General features: G+C 40.7%; 1 protein-coding gene across 1 annotated transcript in view; it reads left to right on the top strand.

Moving 5' to 3' along the window:
- ADAMTS16 (ADAM metallopeptidase with thrombospondin type 1 motif 16) overlaps positions 1-18,793 on the top strand; it is a 637,963-nt gene that overhangs the window by 425,544 nt on the left and 193,626 nt on the right. The window contains exon 13 of the mRNA XM_085606087.1: positions 13,021-13,193. Coding sequence (XP_085462213.1) covers positions 13,021-13,193 — 173 coding nt within the window. The remainder of the gene's footprint in view (positions 1-13,020; positions 13,194-18,793) is intronic.

Below are 18,793 nucleotides of genomic sequence, written 5' to 3' on the forward strand. Positions count from 1 at the left end.
TGTCAAAATATCAACTACAGAAACATTGCAGTACCAAAATATCATGACCAAAATATATAGGAAGGAAGTGCATTTAAGAAGATATAGATGAACTATTCATAACTCCACTTATCCATATCTTAAATACATGTATATTGTCACGGTACACATATCTGGAGCTAAGTAAATAAATGTATACTTACCTTGATGGCATTTTGGTCCTCATTATTTTGTCTATGATATTCTGTGGTGAAGGGAGTTTTCTGAGCATCCAATATGTAATTGTAGTGCTCATCATACTGAACACACTCAACGCATTATAGAATCACTGAGAAGTAGCGAATGGATTTCCTGGTGGTTGTTTATGCCGAAGAATGTCAATTGAAACTTCCAAAGCTGGGAACTTTAGGTACTGTGTAGGGCCAGTGGTATGGGTGTCAATGGAAGTAATGCTCCATCGAAGAGGACGAGATAGGGGTAATGTCACCTAGAAGTGCGACCCGAGACAACAGAACGTTGGGAGCTGTAGTCCCTTTCTAATTTCTCAGGGATCCCTTGTTAATGAATTGCCATTCTGTTTAAGATTTGAAAATGTGTTAAATACAAGGCTTCACTATTGTTTTTCAAAAAAAAATCTGAATTTTCACCAAGACCATGTACTAGATATTATTAAAAGTGTACATCTCATTACCACATACTTATGCCATGCCAAAGACCTTGTGTTGCTTTTTAGGTAGGGGGTGTATGTTGAAGGTATCTTCTACTCGCACTCCATACCAAGCCACTTTATCACAGGTGTTGTAGCTAAGTTCTTGGCATTGAGTAAACAGGAACAGACTGCTCTCATAGATATAATAGTGATCAACTTCCCTTTAAAATGAGTTGATCATTGTGTTAAGCACATGCAAAATATGACTATCGTTGCTCTTTTTTTAAAGTGTCTAGGAACTGCAATGACCGTATGAGAAACCTCAATGAAAAATGAATATACTTGTGTTTTAGTATAAGGAAAGGCAAAGATCTAAAACACGAACTTAAGCTATATCTTGCTCATTTTAATCCACTGAGACAGGCATGCCCATGCATTCACGTTACTCCCACTGTGCTTTGGTTTGGGCACTTGCTGGGGTTCCCTTTCTGCAGGACAGAACTGTCTTGTATGGGGTGAGTAGATACAACCTGGTGGAGGGCAATCTTGGGTATCTTATATGCCCCAACTCAGGGCAGGCTGCATTCTGTGGCCTCTTATCTGGGGTCTGGGCGCAGTGGATCAAACTTCCTTGAATACTTAGCGGGGACTTCAATAGTATGTTGGATACTTACCGGGACAGGTCATTCCCACCTCTCCCTTATGCATCCACTGTGCACAATGCCAAATAGTTGCACCAATGGTCCCTGGAAGATAACTGGTGGCCACACCATGAAGGCCTTTCAGTATACTCTTTTACTCACCTCTCCACAATCTATATGCATAGCTCGATCTGATTCTTCGTATCATCCCCTAAGCTCGTTCTTTTCAAATACTGACTATTGGGGTAGGATGGTTTCTGACCATAACCCTTTGGTTGTGCGACTCAAGTGGGGAGTACCAGGTCGCCCCATCCCCACATGGAAGCTAAAGCCTTCCCTACTGGAGGACCAAGTACTCTATACCACTATTTGTGAAAACATAGAGGACTGTTTTGACCGTAATATCAACATGGCCTCTTCCTTGGCCATAGAGCGGAAAGTGCTCAGTCACAATACATGGGCTTTGTATTGCAACGGCATTTGGGACACATGCTTAAGGAAAGAATTCCCTTTTTCCCTATTTGAGGATTATATTTTGCAACATCTACTTGATGTGGCAGTAGATCATTCAGTAAATGGCAACACCCTCAACACCTTTGCTGCAATTTACAGCCTTCGTGTAAACTGGTGGAAATCTTGCCTCTTCCCCCTCTGAGCTGGGGAGGAAGACCGAGCAATGTTGCAGGAGGGACACTTTCATGGCATTCCTGCACATTCCTGTACTTCAGAGTAAGAATATATTGTGATGAAAGCACCTGTTCGATGGAAATCTTTCCAGAACGGTGCTAGACATACAAGGGGAGGTGGCATTTTGGAATACCCTTCCACTATCAGTCATGGACAGAATAGTCCTCTCAAAAATGGTTGTGCTCCAGTGCCTTTTATACTACTTTGCTACCCTCCCTCTCCAGATGCCACGTAAGTTTCTCTGCATGCTAGATTCTTTGTTAGGGGACCTGATCTGGCACAGCGAACATCGTTGGGTGGCACTGTCCATGCTGTGGTTGCCGACGGACAAGTGGGGGACTGGGAGCTCTGAAATGTGAACACTATTACTTAGTGGTGCAATTGAAATGGGTGATTCGCTAGCTCGCCAAGCGTCACCTTGACAACACTATGTCTACCCAACCCCCCTGGCGCCTGGACTTTTTCCATCTGGTGTGGAGTGCACCCCCGCCCCTGAGTTTTCTCGGAGTGGCCTACTACTGTTTTCGAAGAAACATACACATACACACCATGGCACCAGTCCTCTCTTATTCTCCCTCCTTCCCTTTCCTGGGCTCCCAGCAGAACAGAAGCTATCTAAAAACTGCCAGAATGTGAGCCTGACATGAGGTGGAGACTTAATTCAGAACGCTACTGTAATGCCCTTCGCCTACGCCATTGCGTCAGTGTGTGGTGTGTCTCTGTGGTCATGTATTGTGTTTAATACTTGAACTGCAGGGTTGCTGGGAATTGTAGCGATTATTTGGATACTCTTCTATCACTGAATAAGGACGTTTTGGTAAATTGATCTAAAGTACTTATCCCGCAGTTTTGATTTGAAGAAACCTTTCTTAGATAAACATACCTCCTATCACAGTTTTTGCAAAACGTTCTTGATGTAACCATGTTTCTTGCAGATACTGGACAGTAATGTCACAGTGTCACAATTCTGTTTCATTAATCCTCTCCTCAAAGACTATAAGGACTTTTAGTTTTCTTCCAGGCATTTGTTTCCTTTGTAGTTAGCTTCGCGCCATTCTAAAGGTTTTCATGTAGGCTGTCTTACTGTGTTTGGAATCTTTAAAACCATCTTTGTTCAGTATGGCCATTATATCGTATGTTAGATAACAGTTGGTTCCATTATGTCTTGAAGACAACTTAAGAGTGTTCTAGTTTGTGGCATTACAATACAGCTGTTTCTGAGGCCTTGTCTTGTGTCAAAAGTTATTGTATGGACTCATCCCTGTTAAGTGAACGCATTCCAATTGACTTTGTCTTTCAGTCCTCTTTTATTCGTAGATATTTTATATATCCATTTATGTTCTTTTTCATGTAAAATCTTAGTCATTTTTTCTAATTTCCTGTGCTTCTTAAGTGTTCATTCATTTTCCTACTTAGTTGTTCTGCAGTGTATTTCATCCTAGTTTAATGGTGTACCAGCTTGGTGGTGAGCTTGCACACCTGATGGTGCTTTTATTTTTTAGAATCTTACCTTGATTTTGCTCGTTGTCATCTTTATTTATGATAAATTGCAGGATCATGTTGTTCTGTGCATTACTTTCCAACTTGTATAGTTGGTGTAGGAAATTTGTTCTCAAGGTGTAACCAGTCCCAAATCTATTTCTTTTGTTTGCATGTTAAGTCTGCCTATCTTACATGTGTCACATGGGAAATGCCCAACGACAGGGGTCATACTCCACAATTTGGGTTGTGTGGTGTTAAATTGGGTTCTTAGTGTGGGGATTTTACTTCATCTCGTATAATAAGAACCCTAAGAAGGCAAAGGGAGACTCTTGTAGTTGCTGTGTGGCTATGTTCAGAAGATGGTTACGCATGCTATCATTGTTTGGTTTTATGTGTGTTTCTGAGAGAGCGCTCATTCCAGTATTATTACAGGCGTGTTTTTCAGTTTTCTTAAACTATTATTTTGTAACTGGGCCGGACAGGTCCTTCATTACCCCAGTGGGCGGGCACCATTAGAGACAGGTTTTGAAAGCGCAGGGCTTCTCCGAATGTAAGAAATGAATTGCGGGGGGGTGGGGGGGGGGGGTGTAGGGAGAGGGAGAGGGAGAGAGAGGGAAAGGGAGAGGGAGAGGGAGAGGGAGAGAGAGAGAGAGAGATATTTCGGTACGAAAAATGCCGACTCCTTGTAACGCATTTCCTAAGTCAAAACTCCAAATATGAGGTGCATACCACGCCTAATAAATATCTCATCTCGGCATATCACTTCTTAACTGACACACTGTAATGTTCACAAAGCATAGAAATATGTTTAGGATTCGTCAAAATTAGCATCAAAAGAGAGAGAGACAGTGCGGTTATGATTGCAAAATGAAGAAAAAGACGGGCGGCCCTTTAAAACCCCTTAGGAACGGGCCTTTATTGCTTTTGTTTCTCGGCATCTGTACGTATTGGATGCACAGATGTGTTGACCTGCCTCAGATGTGAACTGTGACCCACACCCCTAACAGGCTCACGGGCCTGAGAGTTGGGCCGCAAATACCAACCGACACTACGTGCTTGTCTGTTTTAAAATAATTTAATGAACAACCGCGGTCACAGACTTTGATGTGCGAGGCACTGACTGGCACACATTTAAGTCAAGTCATCAATCCATCAACAGAATGTTACGCTAATGCTCAAGTTTCCAAATTGGTTAATAAGAGGGATGTTTCCCAGATCAAAGACAGAACTAAAGGTGAACTTGGGAGACAGACACTTTAGTGAGTCACGCTCAAGAGAGACGACATCATCATGCCACTGTTTAATAACACAGGGCTACCTCAGGCTACTGCTTTTCATAGGAGGCTAGCTCGGGCTATTTACGCTCAAAATCAATTTAGTTTGCTATTTCAGACCAAAGCACGCCGGACATGAAGATGCTGTCAGAAGACAAATATACAGATGTAAACCAGTTCGGGCAGGCTCATCTCTGCTGAAGAGCCCCTCACCCCAGATTGTGGGTTTATTTTAAAGTTACAAGGAAACACACTGTGATGCATGCATAAATGGAGCAGTACACTCACAGTCAGCGCCTATAGCACTTTTTAGCCCTTGCATAAGACCGCTCATGCGCAGTCTGTTGCTAGACATATTATGTTACAGTGGACTTAGAGCCCACACATTGCTTATCATTGATTGGCTTCATTGTCAGTATCATTTGCTTGCTGCTCATTCGTTAGCTTTCTTGGCTTTCCTTTCTCGTCTTGTGTTTGTCCCACCCATGGAGCAAGGATACCTTACAATCAGTGGTGGCTCCTCCGCTAAGGTGGAAGAGCGTCGCCCCACTGCCAGAAAGCAGCAAAAGAAAGGAAAAACTAAAATGATAATAATGGAATGTTATTATTTTATTTTGTCTTCATGGGGTGGCAGTGTGCGTGAGGGGGTGGGGTGGAGCTGCAGGGAAGGAGTGGTAGAACACACCTGTGTGCAATGATTGTTTGGTTGGCCCTCTTGGGCCGCCCAAAACAGTCAGGCTCACTTTTCTCCTTTTCCACAGCCTTTATGTAGAAAATGCCCACCCCTACTGCCTCTGGCTGAGCGCCGTGTCACGGCACTCAGACCAATCACAACGTGGCATTGCACTTAGGGGTGGGAGCCTGGCTGCCTGCTTCCTGTTATGACCTGGATTTCATTGCAGCCTGTGCCCCAAGCACGAAAGCATCCCCGCCCACGAGCTGTGCCGGCCGCCCTTGTTACAATGTCCTTCAACTTCTCACTTTTTCAGTTTCTACTCTTTTCTTTTTGTTAAAGTTCTCTACTGGAGTGTATGTGTTTCCTGCTGTCTCCTTCATGTGCTTCTCCCCCCTCTGCCACGCTCTTTGTTCCTATCATTCTTCTCTCCAATTGCCTTCCAGCCTATGTATTTTCTCCCCTCCAACTCCATGCTGTTGTCTTTCACCTGTTTGATGTCTCTCTCGCATCCTACATGTTGGTTGCTTCTGACTTCATCCCTCAGTTGCTTTTTCCGCCCACCCGCACCCCTTTGTTGATTCTGCCCCCATGTTGCTCTCCCCACCTGGGTTAAAAACACTCTCTCATCCACGCCTTCATTTAGCTGTTCCCTCTCACCCCCCATTTTGCTGCTGCCCCCACCCGCACTCCCCAGTTTTGCTCCTTCCACCCACTTTTGCACATTTTTTTTGTTTTTGTGACTGAGCCAACTTAGATCGGTAACTAAAAAGAAGAAAAACGCTCGGGTCATTTTGTAGGCGCTTACACATAGGGCACGAATTTATAAAATGTTTTTTTTAAAAAAAAATTTTTTTTAGCCTTGTGGCACAGCATCAGGGATGATTTTTCATATTGCTAAAACTATTAGCAAATCTAAGAGGTCCCAAAGACAAGATGCTTTGGCTTTGTCAATGCTTGCTAGTAATATGAGATACACTTGATTGGGAAATTCTGCAAATCTCCTAAACCAATTCATTTTGGAATCTGATGAAGTAAAAATACCATTTGAATTTAAAATGCATTCAAGAAGTTTTTATATATAGCAGTTTGGCCGCTGGAAATTGGCGAGCACAATTTCAAACATGATGGAGTGTGGCAGTAAAAGACTGGGGTAATCTGTATCCAGCTAGGTGACATCCAGCCCTTGATCTCCTCCATGCATCCATGAAGCCTTTCAAATTGTGGTTGATTCCTATTGACCATTATAGGGATCTGGTATCATCTGCAGGAGTGTGGTAATGCACATGATACTTACCAGTGGGGTTCATCACTGATTTCATCTAAATACTGAATATGAAACAGCACAGTGGTGAGCCTAGTGGGATTGTGCCAGAGACACTCGTTGTGGGAAAGATGAGTGATCACGGATTCACCCCCTATCTGTATCTGTCTCAGAAAAAAGAAAACATGAGCAGTTCAATTAAATATGACTTAGGAAAATCATGATGTGATAGTTGGCTACTTAAGCTAAATTGATATGCATGAAATTTCTCCACAAGCATTTTATGCCACATTATGATTTATTTGAAGCATTTTGCGCACAGTGGACGAGTACGGCAAGGTTATACTACCGTCCCAAAAACTCATGTTTTCAACTCATAACCCTAGAGGAAGTTTGATCAGGGCATAATAGAAAGTACTCGACTGATTTATAATAAACTTGTCAGAAATTAGATGGATGGTCCAAACTGAAATCCGTTTGTGTTTTGCTATAAATTGTTTGAGTAGTTTTTGAAATATTAGAAGAAGAAATAGTATTTTACAGACACTTCACTCACTGATCTGAGGACCAGAAATGTAATGAAAAATCTAATTTGATCAGTCAGGTACAAAAAAAGTTGTAAGCCATTAATAGTCTTAAGAAGATCAGAAGTGGGTTTTCATGATGGAAGCAGGGCCGGACTGGCCGTAGCGGGCACCGGGCATTTTCCAGGTGGGCTGAAAGGGTGTGGGCTGGTTTTGGACTGGTGGGGGCTGCTTTTGGTACAAGGGGACGATTTTGCAGCAGTGCTGCAATATCAGCCCGTGGACCAAAAGCAGGAGCAGCAGTGCTTCCCACCTCAACACCAGCCCCACGCAGCAGGTTCAACTTCATTGCCTGGGCCGGTTTGCGCTCCCAGTCCGGCCCTGGATGGAAGGTGTTTGAGATGATGCAAGACTGTGCTCATCAATTGAGGAGCATACAAACCTGAATTGCACAATAATATTTCATCTCGGAAATCAAAAGCCGGTATAAACCTTGTAGTTATTGAGGAAAAATGTTGCTCTAAGAAATGATCGATACAAGGTCATGTACATGCAACAAAATAGTTACAAAAATGTAGAACTACTGGTCGAACAATCAAAAGAGATTTCAACAGATGGACAAGTTGAGCGTAGGACTGTGCGGTAGAATAAATGCAATTGCAATGGCAATATTCCTACAGTGTTATGTATTCTGAGTATTTTAGTTGTTACATGCCCCACTCTAGGCATAAACAAATTAAAAAACAATTTTTGACATTCATTTGAGGTAAAGGAAACAAAGTAAAGTTTTGCCCTGGGAAACTCAAAATTCCTACACCTGAAAGAGGATTTAGATTCTTGGAAAAATTTTATCAAGCTTTTATATTGAAAAAGTATGTAATTGCTTTATGTGTTGTTATCAGAAAGACCTAGCTGACTTTATATATAGAAACACAATACAGAAACAAGCCAGGCATTGTGCTCTACGTGTGCTCAAAACACATAGCGAGACATGGAATATGACTAATTCTCTAAATGTCACTAAATATCAGGTGAAGAATCTGGCTAGGAAATTTGATACACATCTGGATATCTGTGTATTTGCCCCTACATAGTGTAACTTACACATAAAATATCCAGACAGAATGTTATAATGGAACAAATGGAAAATAGCTGGCATCTAAAGTTTGTGATTAATATGGAGTGATGAAGCAGTAGTCCCTTTTGAGAGAATAATTAGAGAATTTGGCTTATTTGAACCAGATAGGGTAAAATTCAGAATAATTGAATACTATTTGCAAGAAATAGCACCTGTTGGGAATGACACAGATTTCGGGAAAAGCTTGCAGTGTAAATGGCTACAAAGAGGGAAATCTGCTCAAGGCATCACATATTTACTAAACGCATACTCCACCACAGACCAATTGCTTGAAAAATGTAAACAAGACTCGGGTCAAAATATTGCTGATGAAGTTCACATGATTCATGTCCAAATGCAGATCTTGTGTGCAGCTCATAAGTCCTGATCTCAAAATAAGTCTACTCCAAAAGAAAATCCTCTGGAGATTGTATTGGACTGCTATGAACTTTACAAATTAGAGCTGATAGAGATGGATAACTGCTGGAGATTTGGCTCAGATCAATGAGGATTAAGGCATCTTTCAATTTCTTGCCCAGCAGAAAAGTGCTAATGTGAGTATGTAAATGAGAGAATAACTGTGCTTTGATTTTGACAATAATATCTGAATGGTGATGTTTAACAATACCCCATAAGTGTAGGACCTCCATCAATGAAAAATGGCTTTGGTGGCAAAAGCACTGATAATCAGTAACAGAATCATTTTACAAAATAAGAAAATGTAAAGTTAGGCTAAATAGAAATTGCTGGATACAAAGAAAGACACAATTAGCTGGTATTGAAAATATGATTTACACGTTTGCTAATCCAATACATTTTATTATCTTGCTCCAGGGGGAAATTACACCAATCAAAAAGTGATGGGAGGCAATTTAGTGGATGCCATGTAAGGTTGTGTTAAAGAACGGGATGTGGTAGCAACATTGCAGGACTAGAATGGTCAGTGGTTGATGCCCATGGAGTGGCAAAAATAACTTAAAGCAAAAAAGGGCAAAAATGGGAAAGGCAATTCTCTATGCACAAATGACCTTTAATCCCATTCCCAAGACGTTCACTGGACTGGAAGGCTTGGCTTTTTACTTGGGCTTCATGAAAAGTAGACTCGTTTACTTGGAATCTTGTATAGAATACCCTGATTTTCACACACTACGTCTGTTACAAATAATTTCAGTCAAGTAACCTGCAAATATGAAGCTTTCACTTAAACTCATATATCTACTAGCCCTATACATCTTTTATATTTAATAACGGGGGAGGCATTAGGAGGAGCCTTTTAGATTGTCTTCAGTAACTCCCTCTGAAATCCAAAGTCATCTGAAAGGAGGGAAGTGGAAAAAGGAGAGATGGCTTTTATTCCAAAGTATCAGCCCCAAGGGCCCCATGGCATTTAGATTGAGATAATAATATTTACATATTCTCTAAAGATAATGTGTCTGGTGATTTTATTGCTCCATTACGACTATATCTTTCTGAGCCTAAGAAAAGTAATTGGTCCCTTTGGAGATAGCAAATCAAATTTTTGGCTATAATGGATTTTCCACTATGAGGAATTGAGAGTTAAAGGTCTCATTATACAAAGTACCTATATTTTCTCTGCCTAAAGGTATCTTAAACCAAGAGTTTGCTACCAGCATCTTTTAGAATGAATTAGTGGACCATTATCTCAACAAAACATTGGGTCCAGAAACCTCACATAGAGCCACACAAAGCAATGTGAAAATGCAATAACAGGCCAAACATGATACTAAGCTAGGTATTAGCAACCAATTAATAAAATTCTAACAGTAGTGGCCTGGAAGACTGGTCCTAGCTGGTAGGGAAGGAAAATCAAAAATACCCATTACGCCTATGAAGTACACGTCGTATGATTTGGAACCCCTTAGTCAATTGATCTTGTGATGCATGACTGGCTGGGTAGCTAATATTTAGTTATCAGATAATGTTGCCGTTTTGTGTTCTTCTAACATATTATGTCTGGAAGCAACGTATTTAAAACAATTAGTTGCTTCAGAAAGGTTAATTGGGTTCATTGTTCCTGATATACAAGCCTCTTGTGGAGGTTGACACATTAAACGTAATATGGTGCACTGTCCCGGTATGTGCCTGGTGCACCTAGTTAAGGGTCTCTAATGTGCAGGATGTATTTGGATCCCAACCTGAATGGGAGGTTTCGTTTAACAGGAGACTTTACTATAAACATATTGCTAATAAATTGGGGTTTGGAAGTGTCGGATAAGATTCATTATTTTTGGGGCATCCCGTGAGAAGTATGCCTGTACATAGGAAGAAATCTGAGGAAGACACATTTTTGACTAACTTATGTGAGGTAATTATTTGGGTTCTAAATTGTACAGTTGAGTCAGATATCCCAATTCAGGACACTCACCAATAGTACTCCTCAACTACACTTTTGTGTCTTGCATTATGTCCAAGGAAATAAACAGTCTTGAAATCTATGTGTATCTTGAGAATAACTATTTTGGCCACTTGTTTTCCTTGCTTAATTGCTGGAAACATCTATACCTATAAAAATCTTAGGGAGTTTGAAAGATTTAATCACCTTTGTGCCTTTTGTGGTGGTTAAAAAGGCTGTTGCTTATATTAAATTCTTCAAAAAAGAATTCGATTTTCTCACTGCATTGTGAGTGTTTGGTAATGGGAAAAGGCAGCTTACACATAGCTCACATTTCCAAAGATATGTTAAAGGAACTTATAGAAAGTTTAGAGACCACATAATGCTGTTGAATGAAGGTAAAGGGAGCTCCTGTAAGATCACTTGGTTTTCCTCAAAATTGCTGAGTAGAAATGGTCCCTACTGAGGCCTTCTCAGAAATGACAAGAATCTTCCATCTAGTTGGAACCCCCATAAAAATGTAAGGCACCACTGGCCTCACAGGTGTGTCTTTCCTAGTATGTATATTTTGGGCAGTGGATAGGAAATTGTCTTTTTAGATATTTTCAACTTACTTATTGGACAATTACTTGCTTGACAGGGTTAAATCTTTGCTTCAATGGCTTCCTGCTCCTACTTGTTTAAAACTGGCTTTCCGGGTGGTGCTGACTGCTCTATGTTTTCAGTGTCATTTTGAATCTTATTGCTGTAATACTGCACTACTGGTGACGTGGAGAATGCATTGTTAAGCTACCAGTGTCTTATGTTGTACCCTGTTTTGTTTCATGAAAATCTTCAATAAAAATGGACTTTCCGTGTAGCCCTTTATGGGGCACAGAGTATAGGATTGATGAGTTTTCATAGTCACATAAGATAACTATTATTCAAATAAAGCTAAATAAAATGTTACATAGTCAGTGGTACTTCTGAAAATCTGGTAGGGATCAGGCTTCCTGGACGTTTGGTAAAACCCCATCGCCTCCGAGGGTGTGTGTTGTTACTGAGGGTAATTAAAGCAGCCATTTCACGTATTTGTGCATGTGCATTTATTTATGCACACACACACACAATTACTTCAGAAATGACTCAGTGATATCCATTTTGACATTGAATATCACTTCACCATTGACTTCATAGATGACCTAACAGAAGTCACAAATGGTATCCGTTTTCCACATCTCTTCGCTGATGCTGGAAATGCAGCCTTGTTCCAATATGTGTCTAGTGTGGCCACACCTCTATGTTGAAAGTGATCATGAAGTTTCACCTACAGTTAAAGTCTATGGCATATGTTTGGCCTCTGAGGGTAATTATAAAATCCTTTTCTCCCCACGAATTCTTTATCAAGTTGCAGTCAGTAGTACACTATATTACTACATGTATTTAAATGTAACTTTCTTTACACATAGTCCCTGGGTACAGCCAGAAGTGGAACCCAGTGGTCTCTGCGTTCTAAGGACATTGAACGCTCCAGTGATGACATTGATGATGTCAGTAGCAATTTGGTTTGTGATGTCATTGATGATGTAATTGTGATGTAATTTGTGACTTCATATACAAAGCTATGTGCAGTGCATTGATGGGAGTTGAGGTTCGATAGTTCCCCATAACTGACAATTATTAGTGGTGTTTTTTTTTACATTATGGATCATAACTGTACCATCTCTTTGACTGAAGCTTTTTAGGGACACACCTGTGTAGTACCTTGACAAATAAGAGATGTGCTACAGGTAGCTATTTACAACCTCTGATGACCACTAAATGACATCCTTGAATTCAATACTGGACTGCTGTGTCACTGAACAATAGTAAAAAACAGAAGTAATACGACCACCAGGTAAGATTGTGTGGTCATGGATAAATACTGTGCATACATTAATGTATTCTGATACAGCAAAAGACTGTAAAGATTTACAGACTAGGAATAGATCAGAAACACATCTGATGGTAGAACAAGCTTGGGAATTTTCTGTATTTGGCTGACAACTCACCTTTAATACGAGATGGTGAGGCAGGATTCTGAACTTTAAAGATGAACCGCAGAAACGTTTGTGTTACTCAATACTAATAGGCATTCTTCGCCTTCCGTTTGACAAAACCCTTTGAAATGATGCCATAGAGAGATTGAAATTATTTAGACGATTGTGGGAAATACTGTATTTTCTTATAAACGTTAAACTAGGTGTAGAAACTTTCTCTAATATTTAAAGTGTTTTTCATCTCACAAGTCAAGTGCATCTTTGTTTAAGACTTGATATCTTGATTTTTGCATCGGCCCTTTTGTTTATGTTTGATTTTTTCAATGTTTAAGATGTTTCTTTTCATCTTATAATTTCAGTCCTTCACATGGTGGGAAGTTCTGTGATGGCTCCCATCGCATGTTCAAACTTTGCAATACTCAAAACTGCCCTAAAAACACTGTCGATTATCGGGCCCAGCAGTGCGCAGAATACAATAGCAAGGCATTCAGAGGATGGTACTACAACTGGAAGCCTTACACCAAAGTAGAAGGTAAAAAGTCAATTAATTATGTCCATTAGTTAACAACGAGCCAACTTCTGGAGCCCAACACCATGAAAACATTCCTTTTTATCAGGCATAGACTGCCTGCTTACTTGTGCAGACAAAAATATTACAATCGTTTAAATGATTTATTTATTGATGGATTTATTTATTTTATGTAATTATTTTTTTTTTCCAAGGTTGTTTTCGGTTGGTGAAAACAAAAACGTGTAAAAATACCACAATGACAAAAGACGAAAACAGAGAAGGAAAATATATGAAATTACAAACGTTAAAAAAACGAAGAAACAATTACAAATGTTGTAGAGGACCTCAAAGGCTAGCCACACTCATCAAGTGGGCTATGATGAAAGCAAAAATATGTGATTCCCCGAATGGCTGTGTGGAAATACCCGGCACCCCTGCCTTAACATTTGTCAAACGGCTGATTACACGGTGAATGGAGCTCCAGTAGGCAGCGAGAGAAGGGCTAGTAAAAACATGATGTGACTAGCTTTGAGAGAATTGAAGCGCCTGTAATCCAATGAATTTCCTTCATGCCAGTTTCAGCCTCAGCATCCTTCGTCTTGAATGACGTGTGATGAGAACAGAAGTGTCTGAACGTGGTAAAGCAATTGCCTGGAAGCTGATTCTATTATGAGAGTACATAACAGCTTTTGTAGCATTTTTCATTAGATACTGTTATCCCAAGTCAGTCAGAAATTTTATTAAACCACCTGGCCGGATCATCCCATGTATCACATACTGAAGAAACAGATTTTCCAAATGGATAACGTATATGCAACAAATGAATTCCTTTATCTGTTAATAGTTGTTGGGAAGATTTTGAGGTTTATATACAATTGTGGGATTAATTTAAAAGATGACATCATTCTAATTTTACATTATTAAACACAGTTGGTAGCACTGACTTGTCCCAGAAAGACAGCTTCCCCTTGGACTGTTGGAATTTTATGCTCCATCAGTTTAGGCTATTGTTTCAAAAAAGCACAGTCAGCTTTATACTTCACTTTAGAAAAAAACATTGGTAATTGAGAGTGACGACATGTCCATAGGGATAATAGAAGGTAATGCAAGTGAGTTGCAAGCATTATTCCCTGACCGATGAGGGTCCAACGCTTACCCAAGATGTCGTAAAGTAGAATGTAGTCTCTGAGAAGGTCCAGCTTTCTTTTAAGGAGGACGAATAAGGAATTGTAAATCCTATCAGGATATCCTATATCCCCAGATAGAAGAGGATAAGGCAGTCTCAATAAGGTGAAAAAAGTTGAGAGCTGTAGAGGATGAAATCCGCCTAAGAAGACAAAGTAAGGTAAAATAATAATTTCAAACTGGTTGATCCCAACCATTAAACATTAACGTAAGTTGCCCTTCTCCCACAGAACACCAGTACTTGTTTTAAAATCAACATGGTACTAGTATAGTGAACGCGTTGGAACAAACCCTGGTAAGATATTCTATTAATATTCGGGTTCAACTACTATATCTAGTACCGTTTCCTAATAGCCATTGTGACTTTAATGTAGTTAGAAATACTAGTACATATAGCATGAGTAGCCAAAGAGTTCAGATAATTAAAACCTTCAATATAAGAGCATGGACTAATTTCTTTTAAAATCGGAATTACAAAATTTCCTCTTGGCTCTTTATAGAGGGGGCAAAATAGCATAAAGGGCAATGTGCTCTTAGCTGCCAAATTATCAAAAGGGCCAATTTGTCTGCCCATCCCGACTGATTCGGGAAAGCCACTAAAAATGCAGGGTAAGTAAACAAAATCTTGTTAAATAAAATTGTGTCTGTACATTTATGGTGAATGTTAGATAAAATTGCTGTTGGGGAGGAAATGAACAAGGGAGGCCTATCACCTCAGGTTGAGAGCAGAGTCTAGTCGCCCCATATAGTGTGCCTCTTTTATGATGTCTTTTGCATTTTACTGGATACCAGCTGGGTTTTCAAAGTAGTGCCCCAACCAAATCGGAGCCAAGGAATAGATAATGCTCCATCCAAATTGATACAGTCTTTAATGACCTCTCTTGAGAACACTAGCTCCTCAGACAACCAGATTTTAGCCCATAATAGCAAGGGGGCCAAGTCTATATGATTCTCCACAAAGTCAGCCCCAGCTCAGGGTGAGAAAAGAGTGTGGGGGCACTATTTGGGATCATCAATAACCTTTTTATAAATTTATTTTCCATGATCTGTAAATGCCAGCTATTATGGTAACCCGACACTCCTGCTCCATATGTTACAACAGGCACACATTTGGCTTTATGAAAATGTAATGAACTCAGTCACTGGTTTATGTCCCAATTTACAGTGAAAGCAAAAAAGCCCCTCGACAACCCTGCCCGCGTTTGGCACTCTTGCAGTAACAAGCGGTTCCCAGTTCATCCTATTGTTAAAAATATTCCCTAAATAGTTAAAATTATTCAATTTATCAATTATCTTATCCCTTACAGCATATTTTCTACTTTTAGTCATTTTAGGGCCACTCACTATACTATATGATTTAATAAAATTAACTTTTGGATCAAGTGCCAACATAAAATCTGTAACAGCGTTAAGTAATTTTTGGAGGCCATTTGCGGTTAGGGCCATTAACACAGTGTCATCCGCATATGAAAGTAGCAGGACCGGTGTGCCCCCTATGCGTGGACAGTCAATTTCCTTGTCTGATAAAAAAGCCTCTAGGCCATTGGTATAAATAAAAAAAAAGAAAGGGAGCTAAAATACATCCCTGCCGGGCACCTTCTGTAGAAGCTATGGGCCTGGTTTATTCCCTTTCCTCGACACCCATTTTCCCCGTGAGTGCCCACAGCTTCTCCTGATATATGGTGTCAAAAGCACTGGACAAGTCCATGAAGGCCAGGTGGATAGAGCCCTTCCTAGCCTTCATGTACTTGCCCAAAATTAGGGACAAGTTGAGGCACTGTTCTGTGGTGCCCATCCCTCTCCTAAAGCCATACTGTGTTCTTGCCATGACCCCTGTATCAATCACCCAGGTTTCAAGTCGGGCAAGGACAACCTCCCCAACAGCTTCGCTGTGTTGTCAAGGAGGGAAATTTGCCTGTATCAGGCAGGGTCGCTCCTTTTACCGTTTTTAAACACTGGGACCGCAATGGCCTCCTTCCAAGTTGCTGGAATGGGGCCAGTCACCACTGCTGTGAAAACATCAGCCAATAAAGGAGCCCACAGCTTTTGATTACTTTTAAATAATTCTAGTGGCACTCCGTCCGAGCAGGGAGCATTCATGCTAATTACTTTTGCTATGGCTTCCTCAACCTCGGTAACTAACATTGATGCAGTTAGAAGAGAAGCCAAGATTAGATCTGAGGGCAAATCCCCACTATGTGCCTCTAGCTGGAGGTCGTTCGGGTTAAATTACCCGCAAAGTGAGTTTCCCAAACATCCCCCAGGATCAGGCAATCAAACTTCCTCGTCTTTTCGCGTGAATAGCGGACGATTTATAATTACCCAGAAACTTTTAGAGTCCTTAAGGTAGCTGGCTCTCTCAAAATTGTCCCAAGCTAAACTCCTCAGTTCTTCTTTCCTCTTCTTAACTATAGTTTTATAAATCTTCCTAGTGTTTTTAATTTGGATCCTGTCGCGAGGGTTAGCATGGAGTGCCGATTTTAAAATCTTTTGGGCTCTTGAACATTCTGCATTAAACCACCTTGCCTCCGGGCGATCCCTGATCTTGATTGATTTGGTCAAATTTATAGCTACGTCCGAACGGTTGTATGACTGTACAACGCATTGCATTGCAACACATGCCTTTACCACGCATGCGTTACAACGCGAATACCTGTACCACGCATACCCTTTACCATGCTTTTTTTTAACGAATATAACTTTACCACACATGCCTTTACAACTTTTTAAGTTGTAAAGGCATGTATCATAAAGCCGTTTGTGTGATTATGGTTTCTCTGGCCCCGCTCGTAAACTGAACCCCGTTGCCCCCTCTGCCCCCAGCCCTCAGCCCTTGTTAAAATACCCTAACCCATCCTTGAGCTCTAAAATTATACATACCCCAGGATGCCCCCTCAGCCCTTTATAAGAAATATCCTATCTCTTCCCTAAGCCCTAAGACTAAACCCCATCACAATCTCCCCTCCCCGAGCCTTTTTTAGTAATTAACGGACCCCTGCCCTAACCCCCATCACTAGACCCCAGCAAGACCCCCCCTTCCCCAAGCCCTTTTTAAAAATACCCAATCCCTTCTCTGAGCCCTAAAACCGCCCCAGGTACTTTTTAGATTGAAAAAAAAACCTAGTCTTAAGCCCTAAATCAATGTCCAATCCCTCTCACCTCGGCAGACAGGGCTCCTCTTTTTATACGAGCCATGGCACAGATCAACAAGAGGAAGCATAAGCTCTCCATTTCCTCTGATGACGCCACCGCACCAGTACATTTACCACAAGGACACCAATAGCATGTCAGTTACTCGCACAGCCATTACTACGTATACCGTGTTGTAAAAAAAATGTGTGGTAATGGCTGTGCGTAGTAACAGTGCATGCGTTGTTATGCATGCGTGGTTAAGGTACTGCGTGGTTACAGCCGCGTTGTAATGGCTGTTTCCCAGTCCGAACAAATCAGTTCGAATTCAAGAATGATCTCAGCTGGGGGAGAGTCATGATGTAAACACCTCAGGATGATGTCATAGTTAGCTGTAACAGTTTTTACCTCAAATGTAGAGTGGTTTATTTTATTCCAGTTTAGTCTTACCCCTTTATTGGGATTAAAATGAATCGAGCAACCATCTCCTTTCCCTTTTTGGGCTATTATGCTAAGGGATGCTATGAGGGGATTATGGTCACTAGCATTTAATCAATTCCCTCTACAATTAGCACTTGCTTTTTGGCCACATTCAATGTATATTCTTAATAACAAAACATTGGACTTTTGGCTATAGTGCAATTGATCTGTACCAATAATTGGCCAAAATCCATCTTGTTGCCTACTTATTACAGGTGTGTGGGACAATTCAAGATAGACAAAGGTCTTAAGCTTTATGTTTGACTCTGTGCAGTGCTCCATTACCTTTTGTTTAGATAAACGCTATAGAAAAATCTCATACACGCATACTTAAAGCTACTCTTGTAATTTCTCTTCCTCCTTATCTTGCACAATTGTAAAAGATTGTACAAGATCATGTAAAACCACTTTTAAAGTTTCCCATACTAAAAAAGGCTGAGGTGCTAGTTATAATTTGATTTGATTTTAATTTGATTTGAGGTTTGCAGGGCATTCTGTGTAGGGAATTGTTGGGGAATCCATGCAAGCCATACCTCCCTGAACTCCTCAGAGTGTCAAGTGTTCAGAAATGTGTGGATTTGGTAGGTTTCCCTAGATGGACGCCGAGGGTACTTGACCCACCCACATGAATGAGATACAATTTTTATCAGGAGACCTGGGGGAATGCTGGGTGGAAGGAAATTTGTGTCAGCCAGATGATCCTACAACTTTCCCACACAGAAATGTGAGAAAAATTAGATTTTTTCATCCAAATATGAGGTTTTCCCTACATGGCTGCCGAGCGCGGGCCAAAACACCAGGTAAGCCCCTTTGCAAAACCAGGTTGT

The sequence above is a fragment of the Triturus cristatus genome, chromosome 5_1 (genome assembly GCF_964204655.1).
Source record: "Triturus cristatus chromosome 5_1, aTriCri1.1, whole genome shotgun sequence".
Lineage (NCBI taxonomy): Eukaryota > Metazoa > Chordata > Amphibia > Caudata > Salamandridae > Triturus > Triturus cristatus.